At 44.5% G+C, this 25568-nt stretch overlaps 1 protein-coding gene and 1 pseudogene across 3 annotated transcripts in view; one reads left to right on the forward strand and one right to left on the reverse strand.

The window, feature by feature from the left end:
• The window catches only part of SCN11A (sodium voltage-gated channel alpha subunit 11), a 71910-nt gene extending 57959 nt beyond the window's left edge, over positions 1-13951 (reverse strand). Inside the window, exons 1-6 of one of the 3 annotated variants that reach the window (XM_024768951.1) lie at positions 13685-13951; positions 10072-10190; positions 8952-9053; positions 5534-5662; positions 3995-4098; positions 107-274 (exon numbers count right to left, since the gene is read on the reverse strand). In XM_024768951.1, the coding sequence (XP_024624719.1) occupies positions 107-274; positions 3995-4098; positions 5534-5662; positions 8952-9053; positions 10072-10190; positions 13685-13951 (889 nt within the window). Of the gene's footprint in view, positions 1-106; positions 275-863; positions 1023-3994; positions 4099-5533; positions 5663-8951; positions 9054-10071; positions 10191-13684 lie in introns of those variants that run through there. The other 2 variants (XM_024768949.1, XM_024768950.1) reach the window with 2 other exon arrangements.
• Positions 13952-24100: 10149 nt separating this feature from the next.
• On the forward strand, positions 24101-24223 carry LOC112415793 (uncharacterized; annotated as a pseudogene).
• Positions 24224-25568: the final 1345 nt, after the last annotated feature.

Genomic DNA, 25568 nt, shown 5'->3' on the forward strand with positions numbered 1-25568 from the left:
TCCCTTGATCCTAAGACACTCTGTAATGCAGATCAGCAGACATATGAGTGGGGATAAATAAAAGCTAACCATGCACAAACCAAGGAGTGAAAGGTGGGGTGTTTACCTTTATAGTCAGAGCCACAGTCTTTCCTCACACATTTCTGGTTCAGATTTCCCATGAAGAGCTGCTGACCTACCAGGGTGAAGATGCTGAGGCAAAAGAGAGTCAGGATCATCACATCGACAAGCCTCTTCACAGAGCGCAGCAAGGCCCCAACAATGACCTTCAGACCTGAGGAAGCGTACAGATGTGGGGAGAAGCCCCCCACTCACACACACACACCAGACACAGGCAAGGAACAGAGAGGGAGCAACAAGGCCTCAAAAGTTGTCTGACTGCATGCTGGTATCAGAAACTGGCCTGACCTAGGATTCTGAGGCCATAACGCTGTGCCTTAGAAGCTATGGGTCATCAGAGTGGTCCACTGGTCTAGGACTCGGCCTCTTTATCCTGCTCTACAGATGCCACAGGGTTGCTCTGAAGGGCAAGTGAGAAGACTTTGAGCAGAAACATGCCACAGAGACACAAGACATAACTTGAGGACAGTTGTGCAGGCACCTCCACGGCTGGGGGTCACAGGCAGCATTAAGGCCAAAGTGAGGCCTCCTGAGAGAAGGAGCAGAGCTGTGTTTCACATTTGGTAGCTATTACCTACTATAAGGTACAGGAGGTGCCATGAGATATAGCTAAATTGGGGGGTCAGGGAGCTGGAAGAAGGAGCTTTGTCTGGACCCAAATAATAAGGATGTCTTAGGAAAAGAAACTCAGATTACTACTTATTATAAGGGTTTTAAAAAATTCATTCAAGAAATATATTTACCAAGCACGTACTATGTCCATGGTACACTGTCAGGCTGCCAAAGTTACAAAATAAAAAGGACATAGTCTTGCAGTCTGTTGGTAAATGTTTAAAATCAGCTCTTGCGGGGAGGGGAGACAGAGAAAGTCTTCATGTGCAGCATTTACAGATGTCCTTGTTTGCTGAATTCCGGAGTGTAGATCCCTCTTCTCCCTCCATACACCCTTCTCCCCCAGCTGTTTTCAAGCTACCAACATGACGTCCCTGGATGCAGAGTTGGAAAAAGATGTGCACAGTCTGCTGGGGAGTTGGAACAAGTCAGTCCCAGCACAACACTGAGTCACAGGCTCTGCTCTCAGCACAGCTGGAGAGATAAACCAGCAGATGGCATCGGTAATGTGTGGGATGACACTAAGTGACAAAGTTTCGGTTGATCAGCATAAACCATGAATGGCAGACTTGAGAACACAAAGCAGCATCTGATGGGAGGCCAAGCCCACAGCAGATGACCTTCCACCAAGGATGATGCCACATGAGGAGGAGACTTCAGGCCAAGCTGGGACATCCACTGGATTCACCAGTGCACTTATGTTCACGCCAAGATCACGTTTCCCCTGCATGGTCAGGGGCACCAAACACGAAAATAGTGTAACCTCATCTACGCCTGATTTTTCATCTGTAACAAGAGGCTCGAGTCTTCTCCAAAGCAAGATGATTTGGATGAAAGATAGCTGTGATTCCTGAATTATTCTTACATAGTCCCATAAAAGATTGTATCTCATACTCTTCCTTCCAAAAAGCATCCAGGGATCTCACGCGTTTCATGAGTCAAAATGGAGAGTATGTTCACCTGCTTAGAGATGAGGAAGGGAATATGAAAGCTGCTAAGTGTCTCCCTGAATGTATATTTTACCCAAGCGAAGTATGAGGGACTCAGCTCAGGCATAAAGCCCCTAAATCTACCTGGGAAACCAAGGTCCACCTTGCAAAAGAGGAAGAGAAAGAGTGGCATGTTCTACGTAAAGTGTCCTCTGACTGCCAGCTGCTTATCACTATGCAGTTGTTCTTCTGGAGTTTCCAAAAATAACCCACTGCCTCTGTATGAAAAAGATCCAAATTGCCTGGAGTTTTGATAGAAGAGACTAGAAGAAGAAGGGAAGAAGAAGGGGGGAAGGAAGGAGTCCAGAGGGAGAATATTTTTTAATAAAGTTTTTTTTGGTAAAGGAAAGAGAGGAAAGGGGAAGGAGAAGACTGTGCCATAATAACCTCATTTCTGATAAACTGGAATTCATATTTACAACACCGTCCTTGGCTTCATCCTGATCCACAGAGCTCCTTCCTTGCCTCGCTTCCAAGAGACCACTTTTGCTCTCTTTCCTCCTTTACTGGTGGCTCTTGCTCATCTCCTTTGCTGGTTTCTCCTCTCTCCCCTCCCCTTTAAGGTCTACAGTGCCTGGGACTCAGTCCTTTGTCCTCTTCTACTTTCCGTCTATGCTCATTTTCTTGGTAATCTCATCAGATTCCATGGCTCTAAATATCATCTACAGGCTCATAATCTCCAAAATTATATCTGTGGCCCTGGAACTCCAGCCTCACATATCTAATTGCCTACTTGGTACTTTGACTTGGATGTCTCACAGCCATCTCAAACAGAACACATGCAAAGCTGATTCCTAATCTGACCCCCAAGGCCTGCTTCTCTCACAGACTTCCTTTTCTCATTCAGTGATGATTCCATCTTTCCAGTCCCTCAGACAAAAAACCTTGACTCATCCTTTACTCTTCTTTTGCTCATATCATGTATACAATCAACCTGTCAGGAAGTTCTGTTTCCACCTTCAAATTTACACAGAATCTGACCACCATTCACCAACTCCTCTTCCACTGCCTGATCTGAGAGCACCACCACCTCTTGCTTGGATTATGGCAGTGGCCCCCTGTGTCAGTTTGGGCCCTCTGAGAAGCAGACACTTTGAGACCAGATTGCAAGAGATTTCTTGGGGAAATGCTTGTGAGGAATAATCTGGAGGGAGTGAGTGGAGGGACAAAGAGAGCCTCAGACTGTGACACAGGGCTGACACCTGGGAAAGGAGATCAGGAAGGAAGCAGGATAGACAGGAAGTGCCTCAGACTGCAGTGCTGCTGTGAGACAGTCTCACCCTGGTTGCTGAGGAGCCGCTGAGCCAAAGTCCCACATAGAGGAGTCCCATACCCTTCAGGGGTGGGCCTGCACTAGCGGCCCCCACATGCAGGGAAAGCGTGATCTTGGCATGAACATGAATGCAGTGGTGAATCCAGAGAGGGGGCAGCGGGGACCATTAGTCAACTGCACTCCCTGCAGCAGGAGATCTGAGCAGCACATTTCCATGGTGACCAACATGCCTCCTATCTGGTCTTCCTGCTTTGCTTTGCTCCCGCACATTCTGTTCCCCACACAACAGCCAGAGTAATCCTTTTAAAGCCTGGGTCAGGTCATGGCTCCTCTGCTCAAAGCCCCTGCATGGCTCCCATTTCTCTCAGAGCAAAGCCCAAGTCTTCCCGGTACTTAGGTGCCTCCCCTTCACCTCTGTGGTCCCTCCTCCACCACCTGGCCCCTCATTCTGTCTGCTCCAGCCCCACCCACATGTTTTATAGTCCTCGGTCTGTAGACTGGCTGCTTCCTATGCTCAGAACACTCTTTCCCATATATCTGCTTGTGAAACTCCCTCACCACCTTCAAATCTGCTCACATCTCACCTTCTCAATGACACCTATCCTAACCACCCCACTAAAATTGCAACCTGCTTCCATGAACCCCCGTGACTTCCAAGAGCCACCACATCGCCTACTTTTCCATTTTATTTTTCCATGGCATATGTCACTTTCCAGCACGCTATATAATTTACTCATTTATTATAGTTACTGCTTAAGTCTGTCTCCCAACCCCCCACCTAGAATGTAAACTCCATGAGGGCAGGGACCTTTGCCTGTTTGCTCATTGATATATCCCAAGCAGCTAGCACAGTGGATATTAGGTGCTCAATACATATTTGTTGAATGATCAAATAAATGAATAAAGCAGAGTTTGTTAGTTTGTGGTTTACATGACATATTGAGAAATTTTAACTATTCTCTTCCGCTAAGAGCCAGTGTTGAAAGTTAGAGTGACTTACCTGAAATTACTGAAATTGCTTTCAAAGCTCTGAACACTCGGAAGGTACGCAGGGATGACAGACTGATGCTGCTGTCCTTGATATATGGTGAATATGATACAAACCTACAAGACAAAGCACAAGGAAAGTCCAGGCTTGTTCAGGCATGCGTCTGCCCTGCACATCTCCACAAAGGTCACAAGTAGGCACAGCCTGAGGTGTGTGTCCACCAGAATGAAATCTGCAACCTCCCCTTCCAATCCCACCTTCACGTCAGGACCTGGCAATACCACTAGTGCTCTATTGCTATGGACCCTATGGACCACAGATTGCACAGGAGGCTGCTCTCAGCTAACCTTTACACTTGGACATAGATGAGAATTCCTTGAAATAGTCACTGCAGTTGTGGCTACATCCATGGATAACAGAAATCAACTTAAACATTTACTGACTTGCTATCAAGTTCCAGGCCCCAGTACACTTCCATAAGGTCTCACCAGGTGGCCAAGCCCAGAAGGAACCTAGGCGGTCTGGCTCCAGAGCCCACATACTACACCATCTCTCAATAACCAGGAGCACCTGACCATTGACCTTCAAATGTAAAACTCTGAAATTAATACTAACTACTTCAAAGGGCTTTCATGAATATTAAACAGAAAAATATATGCAAAGTGCTTAAGACAATGGCTGGCACAAATTAAATAAGGTTGGGTTTATTATTATTGTGCTGGCAATGGGCCATTGCCCCTCTTGCTTTTTATTTTGCTGACTCATGAATTTGGAATCTCATCATTCGGATGCCAAATTGATGCCCTCTCCTTCAGGAAGAACTTCAACTCTAACCTCATGCCATATACAATAACTAACTCAAAATGGACCACAAACTTAATTAAACATAAGAGCCAAAACAATAACACTTCTAGGAGAAAACATGAGAGAAACTCTTTGTGACCGTTCAGTAGACAAAGATGTTCTAGACCCCTTAATTCCTCCTCCATGCTCTAACAGCTGGAATCATGCACAGCTCCTATGCTAGCACTCACTGTTGCAGGTTATAATGGTCATTAAATGCCTCACTTCCCCTCTGACCTGCGAGCTCCAACAGGGTGAGAACCATGCATGATATTTTTTTTTTCATTATCACAAGCCCTATATCTGGCACAGAGCCTGGCCCCATAACAGGTCAGTGTTTGGTAAATAAATGGCTGAAAAAGTAAGATCATGAGTGTTGGCCTAGAAATGGATTTGTGAGGAATTCCCTGGCAGTCCAGTGGTTAGCACTTGGTGCTTTCATGGCCATGAGCCTGGGTTCAACATCTGGTTGGGGAACTAAGATCCCACAAGCCTCACGGTGCGGCCAGAAATGGATTTGTGTGTGTGAAGGCCTCTGGTCAGTTGGCTACATGGTGCAGTTCAGTGTCAACCAGCACTGCACTCACAGTTCTAGGCTTTACTTGGCTGCACTCAGCCAGTCATGTGGATCTACACAGGGCCCTGCTGGAAGCCAAGGGGCTTCTTTCCCACCCCTAGTCTCTTTGGTAAAAATCTTAACACTCTTACGCTGTTGCAATGACAATGGAGTCCAGCCAGTTCCACGGATCTCGAAGGAAAGAAAACTCATCCAGAATAAAACCTCTTGCCAATATTTTAACTAATGCTTCAAATATATAAATCCCAGTGAAGATATACCTACAAAGCAAATCATTCAGAACAAGAAGAAATATGATAAGCTATGTGAAAAAGAGAGAGCCCATTTGTCTGATATGACCTTCATGAGGTCAGATTCCATTTTAATGTGACATTTAACATTCTTGTCTTAGCAAATCAGAGTTCAGAAAGGTAAGGTCCTCAAGCAAGTTCTGGTATTTGGGATTTCTGAGAAAGAGGCCCATGGATAAAGTTGTAAAGCTGCTTTTAAACACCTAGCTTCACAGCCATATTCTTGAGAGAAGCTTCAGCCAACATGGACAGTCTTTTCAACAAACGGTGTTGGGAAAGCACAATATCCACATGCAAAAGAATGAAGCTGGACCGTTACCTTATACCATGTACAAAAATTAATTCTAAATGGATTAGAGCTAAATGTAAGACCTGAAACTAGGGACTTCCCTGGTGGTGCAGTGGTTAAGAATCAGCCTGCCAATGCAGGGGACACCAGTTCGAGCCCTGGTCTGGGAAGATCCCACATGCCGCAGAGCAGCTAAGCCCGTGCGCCACAACTATTGAGCCTGCGCTCTAAAGCCAGCGAGCCACAACTACTGACCCCACATGCCACAGCTACTGAAGCCCACGTGCCTAGAGCCCCTGCTCAACAACAAGGGAAGCCACTGCAATGAGAAGCCCGTGCATCGCAACGAAGAGTAGCCCCTGTTTGCCGTGACTAGAGAAAGCCCGTGCACAGCAATGAAGACCCAATAAATAAATAAATAAACAAATAAATAAATAAAAATGTTGTGAATATTTAAAAAAGACCTGAAACTATAAGACTCCTAGAAGAAAATATCTGCAAATCATATATCTGATGAGGTTAATATTTGGAATATATGAAGAACTCCTACAAACTCAACAACAAAAAATTAAATAATCCACTTAAAAATGGCCAAATGACTTGAATAGACATTTTTCCAAAGATTACATACAAATTGCCAACAAGCATATGAAAAGACATATGAAAAGATGTTCAATATCACTAATCATCAGAGAAATGCAAATCAAAACCACAATGAGATATCACCTCGTACTCATTAGGCTGGCTACTTTTTTAAAAAAAGCAGAAAAGAACAAGTGTTGGTGAGGATGTGGCGAGATTAAAACCCTTGTGCACTAGTGGTGGGATTGTAAAATGGTGCAACCACCATGGAAAATAATATGGAGATTCTTCAAAAGATTAAAAATCTAATTACCATATGATCCAGCAATCCCACTTCTGGGTACATATACAAAATAACTGAAAGCAGAGTCTTGAAGAGATATTTGCACACCCATGTTCACAGCAGCACTATTCACAATAGCCAAGAGGTAGAAGCAACCCAAATGTCCATTGACAGATGAATAGATTAATAAAATGTGGTATATATATATATGCAATGGAATATTATTGAGCCTAGGAAAACAAAGAAATCCTGTCACATGTGACAACATGGATGAACCTTGAGGTCATATACTAAGGGAAATAAACTAGTTTAAAAAGACAAATATGGTATGATTCCACTTACAGGAAGCACCTAGAGTAATCAAATACACAGAGACATAAAGTATAATGGTGGTTTCCAGGGGACTGGAGGGGAGGGCAGAATGGGGAGTTATTGTTTTATGAGTACAGAGTTTCAGTTTCGCAAAATTAAAAGAGTTGTGGAGATGGAGAGTGGTAATGGTTGAACGTCTGTGCGAATGTACTTAATACCATTGATCTGTACACCTAAAAGTGATTAAGATGGCAAATGTGATGTAATGTGTATTTTACCACAATTTTTAAAAAAACTATTTCCATTTTATTCCTTTAGTCCTTCATCATGTTCTGCCTTCTAATTTATTTCCCTTCTTCCCCTTCCTCCTCCTCCAAAAGACAATACTCTAGCTCTCTTGCTATAATCCCAATAAAAATATGCTTGGTTGGCGCACACGCAAAAAAAACTGGTCCCACATCTGGGACAGAAACAATGATTTTGAACACTCTGCTGGTTCAGAGTAAAAGAAGTGGACCCGGGCTTCCCTGGTGGCGCAGTGGTTGAGAGTCCGCCTGCCGATGCAGGGGACACGGGTTCGTGCCCCGGTCCGGGAAGATCCCACGTGCCGCAGAGCGGCTGGGCCCGTGAGCCATGGCCGCTGAGCCTGCGCGTCCGGAGCCTGTGCTCCGCAACGGGAGAGGCCACAACAGTGAGAGGCCCGCCTACCGCAAAAAAAAAAAAAAAAAAAAGGGGACCTTTTCTGGTAGAATGTCCAACCATTGTTAGCCCTCAAAGCTAAAGAACTAAGGTCTTGGGAACGCGAAGAATCCCAAAGCAGCTAAGTCCAAGAGCAGAAATGGTCATGAGGCTGCCTTGGGCAAGAGCTACTTCTGCTTCAGCTTTTTTCTAAACTGCTCACCTTTTAGGTGACAAATAAACACAGAAGGTTAATTAATGTCTGCCCTTAAATGCCATCTTTTAAACTCAGGTATAATTTATAAAATTATAGGTATTTTGAAAAAAAGGCTATAATTGCAGATGTGTGGGATTCTGCAAGTCTTCATCTAGATCTCAAGCAAATGAGACAGCCACCTCTGACTGCTATTTCTGCCTAGCCATTTAGCCTTCCACCTCCCACCCTGCCATTCTCTCTTTTCCAGCAGAAGCCTGCCAGTGGTGGGATATGTGGACCAAAATGACATCTGCTATGGAGTACAGCCATGCCCACCAGCAGGAAGCAGGGCTTGAGATCTCCATGATAGGGAGACCTCAACCCACCAGGCAAATCAGGCCCTCTGGGGTGTGTCACTGTCAGTTCAACCATAGTTAGGGTGTCCAGTCAGGGCCATGGTTGTCTAGCTAGTAAACCCATTTCTAAGACTCTATTCTAAGAAAATAATGATTTTTTTAAAGTAGCTTTATACCAAAAGATGCTTGTTGCAATGCTATTTATAGTAGTAAAATACGAGAGTAGTTAAGTAAATTATGGTATAGTCACCTGATGAAATATTGTATAGGCATCAAAATGGGCTCCTATTAAGCCTACATAAGGACAAAGAAGACCACTTAAAACTAGACATAAAATCTGTATGTGTGCTGTTTATTACAAATGTAAGTTTAAAAGGCCTTTAAAGACAATTGTAAGTGTACACATACAAAAATGAAACTGACTCTGCCAGCATTTGTGCTGGGGATCTGGGATTATGGGTGACTTTTTCTTCTCTCCACAGCTAAAATCTGAGGTAATCATAATTCTTTTAGGTTTATTTGCTTAAAAACATAGGACAAATGCACGCAGGACAAACACTTACTCCGCACTCTCAGTATCTACGTTAACGCTGTCCTTCCCACGAGTCATGGCCATGAACACGCAGTTGATGATGACGGTGCAGATGATGAACATGCTGAACAATGTGACTAGGGCCGTTAAGGCAGCTACCCTGCAGGATGGCATGTGTCATTAGTTATTGTAGTTGAGGCTGTGGGGGTCCCTGCAGGGCCCCTTTTCTGCAGGAGCATCTGTCCTCTAACTGTGAGCGTTGGCTGAGAACAACCCACAGCTGTCCCCTCCCTTGAAGAACTGTCCTCAGCCTGAATGGCAGCCTCTTCACCCTGGAAGGCTACACTCCCTTTCCACATGTCTGACCGACAGATTTACAGAAACCGGGCCTCTGGCTTTCAGACGGGGCAGCTCTGTGATAGATTCATGCTCTGGAGATCCCCGTGGCTCCGGCTGATGTCTGATGTGGGCTCAGCTGAGACCCTGTCCTTGCTTGGCTTCTCCTTTTGCTCCATGCTGTTTCCCTTTTTCCTTTTCCAGAGAGCACTCCCCCACTAAATCACTTAAATAAGAATCCCATCTCAGGCTCTGCTTCTAGGGAACCCAACTTAAATAGATATTCCTTCCCGTTTTCCTGAGTACTTCCGTCTACCAACCCACGTCTTTTTCACACACCCCTTCCCCCCATCTAAAACGGCCTGGTGTCTCCTCACCCCCTGAAAATCTGGACTTTTAACACTAGAAAGTGTTTCTAAAAAAGCTTTAAACACTGTAGTTCTAGCACGACTCATTTATCAGCTAAACACAGTGCACAGGTTGCCAGTTTACCCTTTATTTGGGTCTCAACTTAGATGTTCCTTTCTTCAGGAGGCCATTCTTGATACCTCCAAAGCACAACAGAGCCTCTCCACACTCCCACTTCCAGACTGCCCATCTCACTAAGAAATTGCCTGCCTTTTGACCTGTCTCCTCTGAGGCCACAGGATCCCAGACAGGTGCCAGTCCCAACACAGCCCTGCCATACAGCAGGGCCACTCACCCAGTATTTCTTAAAAGAATAAGCTATTTCCACTCAACAAACATGTGAACCCCTAGGGCTTCTGCACACTTCACATGACCTGCACTTGGTAAAAGAAGCAACAAAAGGATATGAATGGACTGAAATTCTAATGGCTAAACTTCTGATTGAATTGAAAGGCCCAAAAATGAACAAGGCACGTTTGGCACTGAAGCGGTAGATTGTTCTCTTTTTGTTCAACACCATAAATGTCTGCAAAAAAAACAAACACAACAGGAATTACATGCAGTGACCAAACAATTTTTATCATGAGTTCATTCAGAGAGAATTCGGTGGAACCACAGGTTGAGTCATGGCTTGTCTTATTATGATGACTGTAGCTTCTGATTGGAGACCTGTCTTTTGAAGCCAGAGGTACTTTCTGACCAGCCTACACTGTCACTCTGGAAGCCAAGAGATCTCCCCATGTGGCTTGGGTCTCACTCAGAGTCCCAAGACTCTGATCTATTGAAAGTCATCCCTCACTCCCAAAATAACTGTTGAGCTGTGGACTGTCCACCCAGTGAAATACTCTGGAAGCCCCAGAAATGAAGCGCATGGGCCCTGCAAGTAAAGAAAAAAGGGGTGAAGAGTAATAACTGGGTCAAACAAAACCCTCTGTATTGTACTCCATGGTATACATTTATGGAGATAAGAACTAGAAGAAAACTTGAAGAGACAGAAATAGAATTGAACATTCACACTCGGCAGATTATTTTAAATTATTTTGATTACTAATGAAAACTTTGTTGGCACAACATTGTAAATCCACTATACTTCAATAAAAGATAAAACTAAATAAAAACTTTGTAATGAATCTTAGAATAGTCAGGCACCTAGAGAGTTTATATTGTTATGCCTGAGCTGTGCTACATGAAAGAGTCTGCCATTCACTTCTAACCTTGAGGATTTTCAATAAAAAATCATCACGGTTCCCAGACTTGCTCTCCCATTCCCCGCACCTCCCTGGACATAGGCAAATCTGCCTGAGGTTCTCGACTGGCAGGGGAGGGCCTACAGAAGGCAATGGAAATGTGTGTGGTTGTTTTTGGTTATCTGTCACAATCACTGGAGGCTCTACTGGCCTGTACTGGGTACGTCCTGGGATGCCAAATCCAGGACAGACACACCAAATGGTGCACTGTTCACCCAAAGTGTCTAGTTGGGCCCCAATGAAAAACACCAAACCTGCACCTGTTTCCTCCTTGCATGTCTTCCTGGGCTCTGGGCCTGAACCCACACCTGGACAACAACCAATGACTCACAGGCTTCTAACATCAACCCTCAGACCTCTCCCTTTCCATTTAACTGTCATCTGGCTGTCCCCTTATATGTCCTGAAGGCTGTTACAAAAGCCTTCATAGAACTAGGGTCATTCCTGTCTTCTGTGTCATTGCTCCTTTCATACTTGCAGAAAAGTACTACTTGACATGTAATCCAGCATATTCTCAGACAGGAAAGACAGGTCTTGTCACCCAGGCCCAGAAACAGTGGGGTAGCTGCCGCCTTGGTTGAGATACCAGAACTTCAGCCACTGCCAAACATCAGCTTCCTTCACTGAGTTGCTGGAACTTACTTGTCTGCTGGCCATCTGGCTGCAGGGAAAATGTGGACTAGGATATTTTCTGTTTCCTCCGTAACAAAATGAAATGGGCCACAGGGTTCTTTAAAAGCTATGAGCCCAGGAGTCTAAGACTCACTTTGGGGATTCTGTGCCCTTCCTTTGGACAGAAAGACGATTTTAGGGCAGAGAGCAAACCTCTTCCTAAGGTGGGTCACCCAGATTTATAGGTGGCATGATATGGCTCTACTTCTATGCCCTTTGATTTTTTTTGAATTTAATTTATTTTTTTTATATAGCAGGTTCTTATTAGTTATCCATTTTATGTCCTTTGATTTTGATATTTTATTAATGCCTCCTCTGACTGCTTTAAATATTTCAACTAATGGTGTATTTAACTACACTTGCCAGGGTTTTAATGATTTAAACCTGTCTGCTTGCTGACACATCTCCACGCTTTTCCTTGTAGCTCTTCAAAAATGGAAGCTTTGAAAAGAGAGGAAGTGACCTGCGACTACAGAAAGAGCCCTTGGGTTTGAGTCCCAGCTCCACCACTAACTAGCTGTTTGACCTGGTGTAAGCCACTTCCCCATCAAGGCTTTGTCTCCTCATCTGTAAGGTGAAGTGCAAATGACACCACACATAGCTCACATGACTGCTGAGAGCACTGACGTGTTAGGTCATGGGTATGCAGAGCTCTGAACAAGTATCATGTCTCCTGATTTAAAGGGAGGACCCAGGCTGAGAAGAGATGGTCCTAGAACATCCACCCCAGCTGTATCAGAGCCTGTCCTCCCAGGACTGTCTGCAAAACACCAAATTGCTGCCTGCCTCCTGGATCTCCTACCTAGCCTAGAGGCAGAAGGAGGCCTCCAGGAGTTATCTCACCTCCAACTACTCTGCCTCCTAGAAGCCCCTGGAATTCTGGGGCATTAGGAGAAGGAGAAATATTGGAGTGTTTTTGTTCCTTCGTCTCTTTTCCCCTTTTTTGTCCTTCCCACTCATACCCAGCTTTCTTCCATCACACAATCCCCATTCGGCCTGGTAACCCCAAGTCTGTCCAATTCAAGGACATACAAATCAGGCAATCTTTCTTTGGAGAAGTCAGTTTCTCATGGGTGCCAAAAAAGGATGCTCTCAGCATCCCATATTTTCCAGGACTTGCCCCAAACTCCCCAGCTTCCTTCCTTCCTGTCTTCAGTCTGGCAAAGTGGGTTTTCCATTCTCTGCTGGATCACACAGTGAGATGATGATGGCAAGGTCTTCTGAGTCTTTCCTGAAAGGGGATGGTCTGTAGAGGACTTTCCTCACTGCCCCAGGCTTTCAAACAGCCATGAGAAGAGCCTGAGCTCACGTTTCCTCATCCAGGAACCCCTTTGAGGAACTTTTACTAGAATTTCCCTACATCTAGGTAGATAAAACAGCAAGCTTATCACATATTGGCATGGAGTTTACATGTAATCTGCATGTGCCTACTTGATTACAATATTCTTAAACTTCATTTATTGAGCTCCTCTTATGTGCCAAGTGTTGGTCTAGGGCTTTGACCTTCATAAATCTCATTTAATAGCCTAAAAAGCCTATTGCCTAAGAGTTTTTCAAGGTAAACTCTAGTTGCTGAAATGGACATTCATGGACAGTGATATTAATTCTTCATATCAGTATAATGCCTTACAGTTTATAAAGTTTTACAGTTTTTAAAGGCTCCATAGCATGCCTATGTTGTAATGTAGGGAGAGCAGGCATTATTCCCATTTTACTGATTAGAAAAGTGAGAATAAGTGAAGTGATTTACCCAAAGTTATAAATCCAATTACTTGAAATGGCCTACACCCAACTTTTCTGACTGCTAGTCCAGTCCTCTTTCCTGACACCATCTTATGTTTTCTCTGTTCTCCTTTTACCCTTCTGCTGCTCCTCGTCCTCATTCATCTTCTTTTCCAAGACATGCATTATTACAGAGAGAAACTTAGTACTGAAAGCCATTCTCAGGACTGTGAAAGCAATGACAGCGAGTGACAGCAAAGGAGAAGTGGGGTCTGGCCTCTTTATACCCTGAGATCAATATTTGGAGATCCATGCAATGCCAATTACAGCTGGTGGTTAGAATATGGTTAGAACACCCCAGCCTCCCCACAGAGGGTACCTTATGATTTCTGTAGAATGGGTCCAAGTCTTCCAGGGGCTTCCCTATCAGCTCATGGGGAATGTCACCATAGAGCATGGGCAACTTTCTGGACACCTTTAGGTCAAGCTGAGGTCGAGGCTGGGGTTCTGCTGCTGTCCGGTCTTTGGACTTTTTTTTCTCCTTTTGGATGGCGATCCGCTTCTTGATTGCAGCCAAAGAGTCAGGAGTGAAGGGGCGGAAATTCCTCGCATCTGGGAAGATCACCGGGTAGCACCTGTCATCCATCTTCACCCTCAGGGCAGAGACAAGCAGCAGATCCTCAGAGAGCTCTGGGAGGTAGAAAATTACACTGTCTGCCCTGAGATTCCAGTCTCCAAGCACCATATCATGGGGTCTACAAGAGTTGAGACTGAGGTGAGGGGGCCTGGGAACTCACTAGCTGTGGAGAATGTCAGAAGAGGTGACCACTATTGTAGATATAAAAAGAATTTGGGGCATAGGCGAGACCAAAACAGGACATCATTCCTGGAGGACCTGGAAATAGGTGGGAAGCTGAGTTCAGGGTCAATGAGCAGAAGAAGCTCAGCCTCTAAAAATGAGACCCAAGCATCAAGGAAGACAGTAAGACTGAACCAGCTGAACTGCTGAAATGGGACCTGCAGATGGTAGACAAGTGGACGCAGTGTGAACAGGAGAGGAAGGAATAGGGAATCAAGTGGGCCATAGTTGGGGGTTGTAAAATCAAAACTATGAGTGCATGAGTCTTCACCTTTGGTCGGCAAATTTCTCGAAATGTGACAGGATGGAAACAAAAGAGACATAAACACAGGCATGAACATTTACACTAACATCTATGATCCTTTGCCAGCTCCCTAACTTCTGAGACCCAGACCTGGCAGAAGTGAGACCCCAAGAAAGCAAAAAGCATTTGCCAAAGCTAATAGGTCACTCTATCATGGGAAAATAGCTCTCCCAGCCCCTATCCCTGACAGCCCTTTCTACACGGACTTTCTCTACAGCTTCAGGCTTAAAACTAGACTCTGAGAAAAAGCAGTAGTGTTTAAGTTAAATGCATTTACTCCCCATGCCAGGCATCTTCTTCCTTTCTAATTTACTGAATGCCAATCTAGGATTGACTCCCACACCACTCCAAGGAATTACAATGGGGAACCCAACATAGGATTGGTTTATTCATTCAACAACCATGTGCTCAGAGCCTGTTCCAGGCACAGTGCTAGGCACTAATGGTGAAAAAACCTCAGTCTCTCCTCCAGGCCCTACAGCTACACTGCCTGCTGTAGTGGAGAAGACAGATAAAAGACATGAAATTACAGTAGAGTAAGACAAATGCTACTATAGGAAATAAATAGAGGGTGCTATGTCTGTTCATAGGATAAGCATCTAAGCAGTTTTGCAGAATCAGGGATGGCTTACCGAAGCTTTAATGTCTCAGCTGAGACCTGAAGGAGATGTAAGTCTCAGAGAAGAAAAAAACGGACATTAGAGTGTTGCGGGGGGGAGGAAAGAGCATGTACGAGGACACTTGGTTGAAAAAGAACATGGTGCCCATCAACAGGTTTTGTTTGCCCAGAATGGAGATTGTGCGGAGTGGAATGGTCAGTCAGCATTGGAGAGCATGTGGGGGCCTGTAATCCTTAGTAAAGATCATGGACTTCACCCTGAGGGTAGCGGAGTGTTACTGAAGGGTGGGTTATTGCTATTATTATTATTCCAGAGGAGCAACACTATCATTTTTTTAATATCCCTCCTCCTGGTGAGAATGGATAGGCTTGGGATAGGGGAATGAAGGAGTTGGGAAGGCCAGAATAGGAGAAATGAGCCTGGAAACTGTTGCAACAGGTCATAACCACTGAGGATGACCTAATGGAGTGCATGGATTTGAGAGTCACTTAAAAAATAGCCTTGACAAGTGACTCATGGGAAGAGAGGGATTTAAGGCACAGGAAGGAGCCAAGGCTCCTGGCTTCAGCAAGTGAGTCAACAGTGCCACTCGCTCAGATAGAGAGCACTAGGGAAGGAAAAAGCTTTGGGGGAATAGATTCAGATTAAAACACATGGAGTTGAAGCCACTGATGGGACCTGCAAGTGGAGAGAACCGGGAAGCACTTGAATACAGAGAAATCACAGCTTACACGTGTTAGCCTCTGAAAAAAAGCACATAAGAAAAAACAAAAACAAAAAACAGTCAAAACTTCCCTTGCCAATCCCTTAGGGAGGTACCATATTGAAGAGGCATCCCAACTCACTGGTCAACAAATTCAATAGAACCTCTTTCTTCAGTGAAGAAAGTAGTTGGATTCTGTTTAAAGGCCACGATAAGGGCAACATATGTGTCTTTAAACACACTTAAGGGTAATGCAGTACTAACAAGGTGTGAGCCATATGTCAACAGAAACCAAATATGGGACCATAGATTCAGTGCATTCTGTCCTGCATTCATTCAGGGTCAAGATCTTTATGGATGCTCCTAGATAATGGAATTGGCCATACTATTTAAATTACTCTCTCTCCTCTCCTCTCCCCTCCATTCCTCTTCCCTTCTATTTCTTCCCTCACCGCTCTCTCATAAACATATGTAATTGAATTTGTATAAATGAAGTGAGCATATAATGAGACTCTACTGAATTTGGCTCTAGGGCTCATAAAAGATATTTAAGACAAGCATGAAGTCTTTTGCAGTACACAGCATATGAATGCTAGTTGATCCTATAAAATGGATGAGCCAGGAAAGACCCTGGATGGCAAAAACTGGACCTTATGCTAAGTTGCAGCAAGAAATCCAGTGGAGGGCTGCTGCCATAATAATGAGACTATTAAAGAAGAAACTGGACATTCTGGCCCTGCTGTTCTGACCCTGGGGTATTTTGACTGGATCCTTGAGGAAAAGAGACTTAATAAAAATAAATAACACAAAATAAAACTGACAACCCCTGAAACTGCACATGTCAAAATTTGTTATTGATGGGGACTTCCCTGGTGGTCCAGTGGTTAAGAATCTGCCTTCCAATGCAGGGGACACGGGTTTGATCCCTGGTCGGGGAACTAAGCCTCGGGGAACCTAAGCCTGTGCACTGCAACTACTGAGCCCGTGCCAGTAGAGCCCGAGTGCCACAACTAGAGAGAAGCCCACGTGGCCGCAACGAAGAGCCCGCATGCTGCAAAGAAAGATCCCGCATGCTACAACTAAGACCCGACACAGCCAAAAAAATTAAAATTAAAAAAAAAAAACTGGTTTATTAACAGGTAAAAAAGAAAGGTAATTAGAAATTCCATGGAAACAAAATGTTCTTCAGAAAGTCACGTTTTACATATGAAGCCAGCTAAATGATCTGAGCAGCCGACAGAATATAATAACAGGAAAAAAAGAGAGTCCACTTGACCCTGACACTTAGAATGTTCTCTTTCATGCAGCAGAAGGTCAGTGACATCAGAGTCCATCCCCTTCTTTATGGGTCCCAATACAGTACTTGGTTTTAGAGACTAGTAGCTACAAAATCTTTATATCATAAAGGTTATATATTAGTTTTTGATTTTTAACAATCTGATACATAAAGCAAAATTAATTATAATTACAGAATAGACTTCAAATATTATCAATGTTATAAAATTTTGCTGCAAGCTGGAGTTGGAGAGAAAAGGTGAGGGGAAGCTCAGAGGCACCAATTTCCTCATCCTAAACACGTGGAGAATTAAGACGTTCTATGGAAGGTCAACGGATCAAGCTATACAAGTATAAGTCTATCCCTTAAAATTACACAGGTAATCAAGTGCAAAACCAAATTAGAAATATCAGGAACAAAAACTGGAAGGAATCATGAGAAAGGCAGAAGGATTACTGTCAATAAGCTAAATCCCTCATCGCACGTAGGGGCAATTCAATATTTTTTACTTAAACTTGATAAATCAAGAAATAGAAGAATAAGAGAATTATTTAGAGTTAAGTGGGACAATGACCAGAAGACTGAAAAACTGAAATGGTTAACAGTGTGACTGGATATATAGGTGATGGTGGAGACATTTTATTTTTCATGTTATATCCTTCCCAACATTTTTTCCTCCTGAGCTATTTGAATTATATGCATGTATGTTACGCCCAAAGGATTGCGAAAGGATTGTAAAAATCCTTCAAGGGCCCCAAACATCCCCTAATTCAAAAAAGAGAGTTAAAATAGAGAATCAAAATAGAGAGTCAATATCAGGTATGAAGACAGGCTCTAAATCTCCTTGAGTCAGAAAGGAAGCAAGCTTAATCTCAAATTGCAGTCCTAAACCAGGAGGCCAGCAACATGTGAATTATAACTTGACACAGGGCAATCATGGGAGACAGGGAGGCCTGCTAGGAGGCTCTGCCAAACCTCCATCAGGTGATGGGCTAGACTGGCAAGGGAGGTGGGGAGCCATCTGTCAGGGCCTCTGAGGACCAGCCTGTGTTCAGCAGGCTCATGGGCCCACTCCCACTAAATAGAAAGTAAACAAACACTCATCTAGGAAAGAAAGCCAAAGCCTCACTTCCTTAAGCAGAGGCCCTAAATTCTTTGGGAATTCACTCTGTTAAGATTAGGTAGCTCTGAACCTTAGTTCAAATCTATAGCTTTATAGAGGTATTTAGATCTGAACTCCAATCATTCATTCACTCATGTGCTGGGTGCTGGAAATGCAAAGTGATATAAAACACCATCCCAGCCTCAAGGGTCTTACAATGGTGTGGGGAATCAGGTAAGTTAAGGACAAAGGATGAAACACACAATGAGTGTGGCCTCACTAGGGGAAGCACCGGGTGCTGTGGGAGCCCAGAGGAGGGCATTGTTACAGAGATGAAGTCATGGAGCTGAAAGGAAAGAGGGAAGAGTATGCATGTGTGAAAGCACTGAGGGTAGCAAAAGGCTTTTGTTTCTTATTTATGACTTTACCTATAATTACAAAAGCTACATAATCTTACTGTGCTGGCCATCTTCGATTTGCCCTACAGGTCTCTCCCCATCCTTCTCCACCCTGCTCAGTGCCCATGAAGCTGATCCACATGGACCCCTCACTAGGGTCCCCTGAACTCTGGCTTCTGGTTGAGTTTGGCCAATGGGAGGCACCAGCAAGAGATCCAGAAAATAGGGGAGAATGAGGTTGGAGACTTCTTTCCCAACTCTCTCCCTGATGGCTGCACGCACCACAGCTCCGATCAGATGGCCCATCCACACAGCTTCTCCTCCAGTTATACAGCACCTCCCCCTGCCCCTTCAGATGCAGGGTGTAATGGCTCCCCACTCTCAGCACACCTGAGAACGGCACTGTCACTTGTTTCTGTTACTGTAACTCTGCCTAAACTTTTGTAAAATGTCCCTTCAATAAAACATCCTCAAAATGCCCAGTTTGAATGTGCCATCTGTTTCCTGCCAGGGCTTGGGCTGATAGAATCATCCATTAAATAAAATTTAGAAAACAAGACAAGGAAATGATCACTCACCAAAGCTACCTAACACATGTAAATTTTAACATTTTGGTGTATTTCTTTTCCCCAGTCTTTCTGTGGATATATTTACATAGCTGTCATTATGATGGGTATGCAATTTTACCCTATGAACTTTTCAATTAACGTGATATCACAAACATTTTCACAATGACAGATATCATTTAAGGATGTCTACCTTGTTCCAGGCAAAATTATTATCTCATTTAATCCTCAGAGCAACCTCATGAGATAAATATTATCCTTGGGGGATTTCTGAAAGGAAATATTCATCTGGTGAATTCTTCTCCTAAGAGGCAGAGATTTTAACCTTACATCTTCCTTTGACTAGTGTTTCTCTCTAACTTTCTCTCCAGGTAAGGAGCCAAACTGGACAACCTGACCCTTAAACTTTACCCTAACCAGTAAGGAGAAGTCACAAAAGGATTGCAGCTGCACAACCAGAACCTTTTGGCATGGATCTGGTCCACACAACCTAAAATGCCAAAGGTCCATACTGAGGTTAATAAGAGTTCTGAGCCATAGGCTGAGCACTGTTAAACACTTTAAATGGATTATCTCTCACAATTTCCCAAGAGAGCTACAGCGTAGATATTATTATATCATCCACATTTTACAGAAGAAAACATTAGGGCTTAGAGAAATGGAGACACTTGCCTATGATCGCGTAAGTGCTGGAAAATCTCAGTCCCAAACAGTCACTACCATGCAATTCCACCTACCTGCCTAGTTCTTCATACTCAAACTAAGACACCCCTTCCTGAGAGAAGGGAGTCAGGAGGAGAAAGCCACACAGCTTCCAGCTGGGCTGCACTGGGTCGACGGCACCCTCACTGTGTGTGACATTCTTCCCTGGACATCAGCCTCACCACCACCGCTCCATTCACGTCACTCCCACAGGCATTCCACTGGCCCCACCATGACACCCTCCCACTCATCCAAGCCAGACAACCCAATGGTGGATATATCCTACAGGATGCCCCTTCATCCATTTTGGGTGGTGGTCTGCGTAACAAGTTCCTAACTTTGGTGATTCATAAGCTATGTACGTTAATGTGGATTACAAGAATATATATTCTTCCTCCTTCATAAATCCCATAAGAAAATCAGAAAGAAAGCGAACTTGAACAGATTTTAACACAGTTTGATCTCAGTCCAAAGCCAATCCCAAGATTAAGTTGCTAGCTCTTCAGCAAAAAACAAAAACAAAAAAACAAAAACAAAACCCCTCATGTACATCAATTTCTGATTAAGTTCATTGGCCACAGGGAATTCAGAAAATATTTGGAGGATTTGCACCATAGCCTCAGATGGACACAAGACTTGAGCACATCATTTCCAGAAAAGTCCAATTCCTGACACAAAGTCCAGGGTTGCAAGCACCTACCAGGCCAGCCAGCCAGCCATCTCCTGTCCCCATGCCCTCATGCCCTCTCAGAGCATTTGAAAGGAGGAGAACCACCTGATGGACCCCATCACCTGAGCCATGTATCCTATACCTGGTCTCTGCCTCTGATTTGAGCAGGAAAAGGTTACAAAAGGCCTGTACTCTGTCTTGATGAAAAAAACAGAGCAAGTTCCATAGTGGCAGGTCCAGCCCTGAACGGACCGAAGAACAGGGCTGCCCCCAGCCCAGAGGACTTACCTGCCTCCTGGTAAGGTGGCTCCAGGCAGCAGCCTCTGTGGTGCCTCTTGAAGCTCTCCGCAGAGCAAGTCTCTCGCAGAGTCCAAGCTCCTGCTCCTGGCAGTTGAAGCCTTTCTGGGAGGGGCAGCTCCAAAGCTGGGTGGAGAGCATAGAGGAAGGGAAATGGGAAGAGAGCCAAAGTGATTTTAAAGAATCGTGTAGGAAACCCTGTAACCGGAGAGTGACTGAGACGGTACTTACATTTATACTTTGGAAGCATCTGCCTTTAATCAGTGCTTAATCTAACTCTGCAGAAAGCATCATTAATAAAGAAACAGGTTGTTTTTTTCTTTGGCCTCATCCAAGTGGGTGAGAAAATATGGAAAAGTCTATCTGAAAAGCCATGCTGTTTCTGCATTCAGCTTAGCCTGCAGGCCAACTAACTTGGGGGCTCTAAGGTCTCATCCCCCAGGACCTACCAAGGTCCACAACGTGAAACTGTTCACAAGACACCCATTCAGCTCCTCCTTCTTTCTCTTCTCTTGTGCCATCAACACTGGGGTTCAGACCTATGAAAATACATGCTTGCTTATATGTTTGTCATAAGGGACACCAAGAAGACCCCTTGGCTACCAAAGCAACCCCACAATGGACCTGTCACCAAACCCAAACTCTCCCATGTAGGCTTCTGTTTTGTTAATTCTTGGGGAAAAATGCAATCTTGCTGGGCAATGTCATACCATAAGCTATTTTCAGCCATTGTCACCTTACAGAGGCCGGCTGACAGCCAACTGAGGTAAAGGATACAAGATGTGTGTTTATAAGGAAGCATGAAGTAGGAAGTAGGAAGTAGGTGTTGAAAGGAGTGCTGGATTGGAATCACAGGCAGATTTGGGTCCTGCCAGAAGGGGCATTGAATACTGGTCAAAAGAACTGGGCTCTACCACTCTAAGCTGTGTGATATTGGATGGATCACTCCATTTCTCTGAGCCCTTATTTTCTCCCTATAAAATGGGATAATCTTCCAAATCTCCTTAGTCTTAGGAAGCAAATGTGATAATAGCTGTGAAAACACTTTGCAAACACTAGATATAAGCATCTTAATTTAAGAGAGAAAAGGCCTGGTTGCTTTTCTACCTCTACTGACTCAACACCTAGACCCCATGGAGAGGATGAAATCACAGACATGGGATGGGATTAGTACCAGGCCTGGCACAGTGTATATGACCTGACTTTTTAAGGCAGTGATCAGAAATTCTAAACCCTTGTCTGATTTTAGGGTGACTCTCAGAATGAGAGAAGATCAAAGAATAAAGGAAGTGCTTAGAGTTAATAAGCATTTTTTACGTGGATAAAAACGTGTGCATTTGAAGAGGTAAAGGAGGCCTCTACATCCATTATCTTAAGAGGCCTTGGCCTTTTTTAATATAAACTCTTTGCAAATATTATTTTCCTAAGCTATTAAGTCAGATTCAGACTCCCCAATCTGAAGTTTCAAAGAATCTTTCTAGCTCCATCTTCAAGGAAGTGAAAATGATTCCAAATGTAAGGACTTAAGTGACTAAGAGTAACAGAAACACAGGCCGCCTGAGCACTATGGGGCTTTGCATTCAGGACTTTCCCTAGATTCATGTCTCTTGTGGAGAACTTAGGGAAGGCAAACATGCGTCTGAAAAATGGAGCAGAGCACCTGTGCTGGGACTTCATAATGTAAGATGCCAATGCCAGAGCACCCACATTTGCATCCCTCGAGTCATATAGCATCATCACCTCCCTCAAGTGCTAGCAGGCAGCAAGACCTTGCCAGTCTCAGTCCCACCATCTGATAAGCTGATCAGTTTCAGCATCAGTGGTCAAGGTGGTGCATCAGCTTTAGCAGCAGTCATGCCTTCCATCTGTTGATTTAGCAAAGATGACACAATCTCCACTACTGCAGAGCACCTGGAAATACCAAAATAAGACCTGGGCCCTTGAGCAGCCTGCAGTCTCTTTATGAGAAAGAAACCTGTCCAAAGAACTATAAAACAAGAAAGGGAGCATCAAGGGGCTGCAAGCAAGATGCAAACAGAGGCCTTCGCAGCAGAGAGCAGAGAGCAACTCATTCCAAGAAGAGATGGGATTTGAGCTGAGGCTCAGAAAATGAGTAAGAACTCTATGTATAGAGAAAGTAGGGCTTTCCAGGAAAAGCACGAGCCAGGACACACAGGCCTGGAAGGATAGGACATGTGTAGAGAATCTCAAGTGGTTCCATGGGGATAGAAGAGGAGGAGGCTAAGATGAAGGGATGATTTGCATGGCCTTGCATACCACTTGGATACTGATGAGTATGAACTTGAACTTGTATTGAGTCACAGGCGTGGCACTAGCACTGTCTTAGGCTTCTGATTATTTTATGAATAACCACCAAGTCCTGTTTCCCTAATATGCACCATGGCTGTAATCACACTGACAATCAGACATCCATGCAAATGAACAGATGTTAATGAGTGATGCTGAAGGTGTGATGTACACCACAGCAGAAGGTGAGAGCAGCCAAAGGCAACAGGACATTTTGTGGGGAAACTTGGAATGAGCAAACCAAGGAGAACTAGCTGTGACTGATGCTGAGGACACAGCTCTGAGGAAGTCCAGATTCCATTTCCTAGCATGCACTTGCCTTTAGGATCCTAAGGGAGGTTCCTAGATAGTTCCTTACAGAAAACATGCTTGTTGAGGACACAGTTTCATGATCTCGTTCACTGCTATGCTTAAAAGAGTACATATTTAATAAGTGTTTAATAATTATTTATGGATGAATAAAAGAACTGCTAACCTCACAGTCCTTTCTGAAACCCAATGCAGGCTCCTCAATCCTGTCTGTCTGGTTCTGGGAAGGAAGCCCTGGAGTGTCCTGCTCTGTAAGATCTTGCTCTTCACTTCCATCCTTCATTTCCAGATGTACAAGCCCTTCTAACCGCTCACTGGACTGTCACAATGGCCTTCCCAACGGACAGTCTGCCCCAGCCCCTTCCTGGTAGACTGTCCCACGCACTGACCACTCCTCTCCCAGCCACATCCCTCTTCTCTGTTCCCTGCCTCGCTCAGGGTACAGAGGTATAGGTATATACAGAGGTACAGGTATTGCTAAAGCTGCCTTCCTCTTGCCTTTCTTCTTGCCCCTTCCCCCAATCCCTCCATCTCTCAATTCCTGATGCTTCCACAAAGCTTTCATGACCATGCTATCCCTCTGTGAGCTTCCTCTACATGGTTAACCATCAATATTCCAACAGCGCAGTATATCACATACCTTCGTGATCAGCTCCACACCATTTCAAAACTATTTTAATCTATACTCGTACTTTCATAATTCATAATCGAATGAATCTTTTGCCTTTTACTAAAGATTCATGTGGAGAGGGACAAGTATGACTGTTGCTTCCATTTTTTGAGGGCTTGTGGGAATAAGCAAGCCTGATATTCCTGTGTATAAAAATAGACCTAGCGAGGGACTTTCCTGCTGGCCCAGTTTGCAAGGCTCGGTGCTCCCAATGCAGGAGGCCCGGGTTCAATCCCTGGTCAGGGAACTAGATCCCACATGCATGCCGCAACTGGGAGTTCACATGCCACAAGTAAGGAGCCCTCCTGCCGCAACTAAGGAGCCCACGTGCCACAACTAAGACCTGCTGCAACCAAATAAATAAATATTAAAACAAACGAAATTATTTTACATACTACCTTTGTGTTTTGGGTTAGGTTCCTCCAAAAGCATTAGACAAGTACTTCAGTGAAAGAGTTTGTTTGGGAGGTGAATCACAGGAAACGGGAGTGAGGGAGAGAGGAATAGAAAGCTAAGAAGGAGGAGAAGCCAACAAAGGGTGTGCACTTCAGATGATTACAGATATGACAGACTGGGGCTCAGCCTCTCTGGGGAGCTTCTGAGGAGATATGCAGAATTTACTTCAGAATTAGGAGGCTGGGCATTTGTCCTCTAGCTTACATCCCCTATTGGCTGAGGGTTGTCCACAGGGGCATTATGGTAATCAGCCTCTAAAATAGCCCCAGTGACCCTTACCTCTGATACAGTATTCATGTTCTTGTGTGGTCCTATCCCAAATTGAACAGGTATAACCAACATGATATTGCAGAAGTGACAGGGTGTAATTTCTGAGGCTTGGTCACAAAAGGCAACGTGCCTTCTCCCTGGATTGCCCCGCTGGAGAGAGCTAGCCACCATGCTGTGAGGACACTCAATCAGCCCTGGGGAGATTCTGCATGGGGAGGAACGGAGGCCTCTTGCCAAGAGCTGGCACCAACTCATCAGCCATGAGAGTAAGCCATCTTGGAAGCAGATCCTCCAATCTCAGTTGGGGGTAACTTCTCTCCATCCTCCAAATCTCTGGGCTATGCTTGCTCATGGGCTGAGAGAGCTCCCGTGGCTTTGGAGAAAGCACTGAGACAGAAAAGCCAAGAGAAGCAAGACAGAGCCTTGAGGTGGGATGCTGTTAGTACACAAGAGCTGTCCAGCACAGCTTTAGCTGAAATCAGAGGTAGTCTGACGGAATGTGTCAGGAGTACCGAAAGCATCTGCTATGCTCGGAAACTTCCTAAAAGATGGTTCCTGTGTATTCTTCTTTCCCCTCCACAGGGTTTGCCAAACGGTTACATACATGTAGGTTGTGAGCAAGGCTTCAAAGCCCAGCTCATGCGATCTCCTGCAACGCAACAGCAAAAACTGCTCCATCCTCTAACTCCTATCGTTCACTTCTTGTACCTATATTTAGTGCTTAGTTCACTGCTTCCATTTTCTGATATGTATT

This window comes from Neophocaena asiaeorientalis, unplaced genomic scaffold (assembly GCF_003031525.2).
Source record: "Neophocaena asiaeorientalis asiaeorientalis breed wild unplaced genomic scaffold, Neophocaena_asiaeorientalis_V1.1 scaffold1058, whole genome shotgun sequence".
Classification (NCBI taxonomy): Eukaryota; Metazoa; Chordata; class Mammalia; order Artiodactyla; family Phocoenidae; genus Neophocaena; species Neophocaena asiaeorientalis.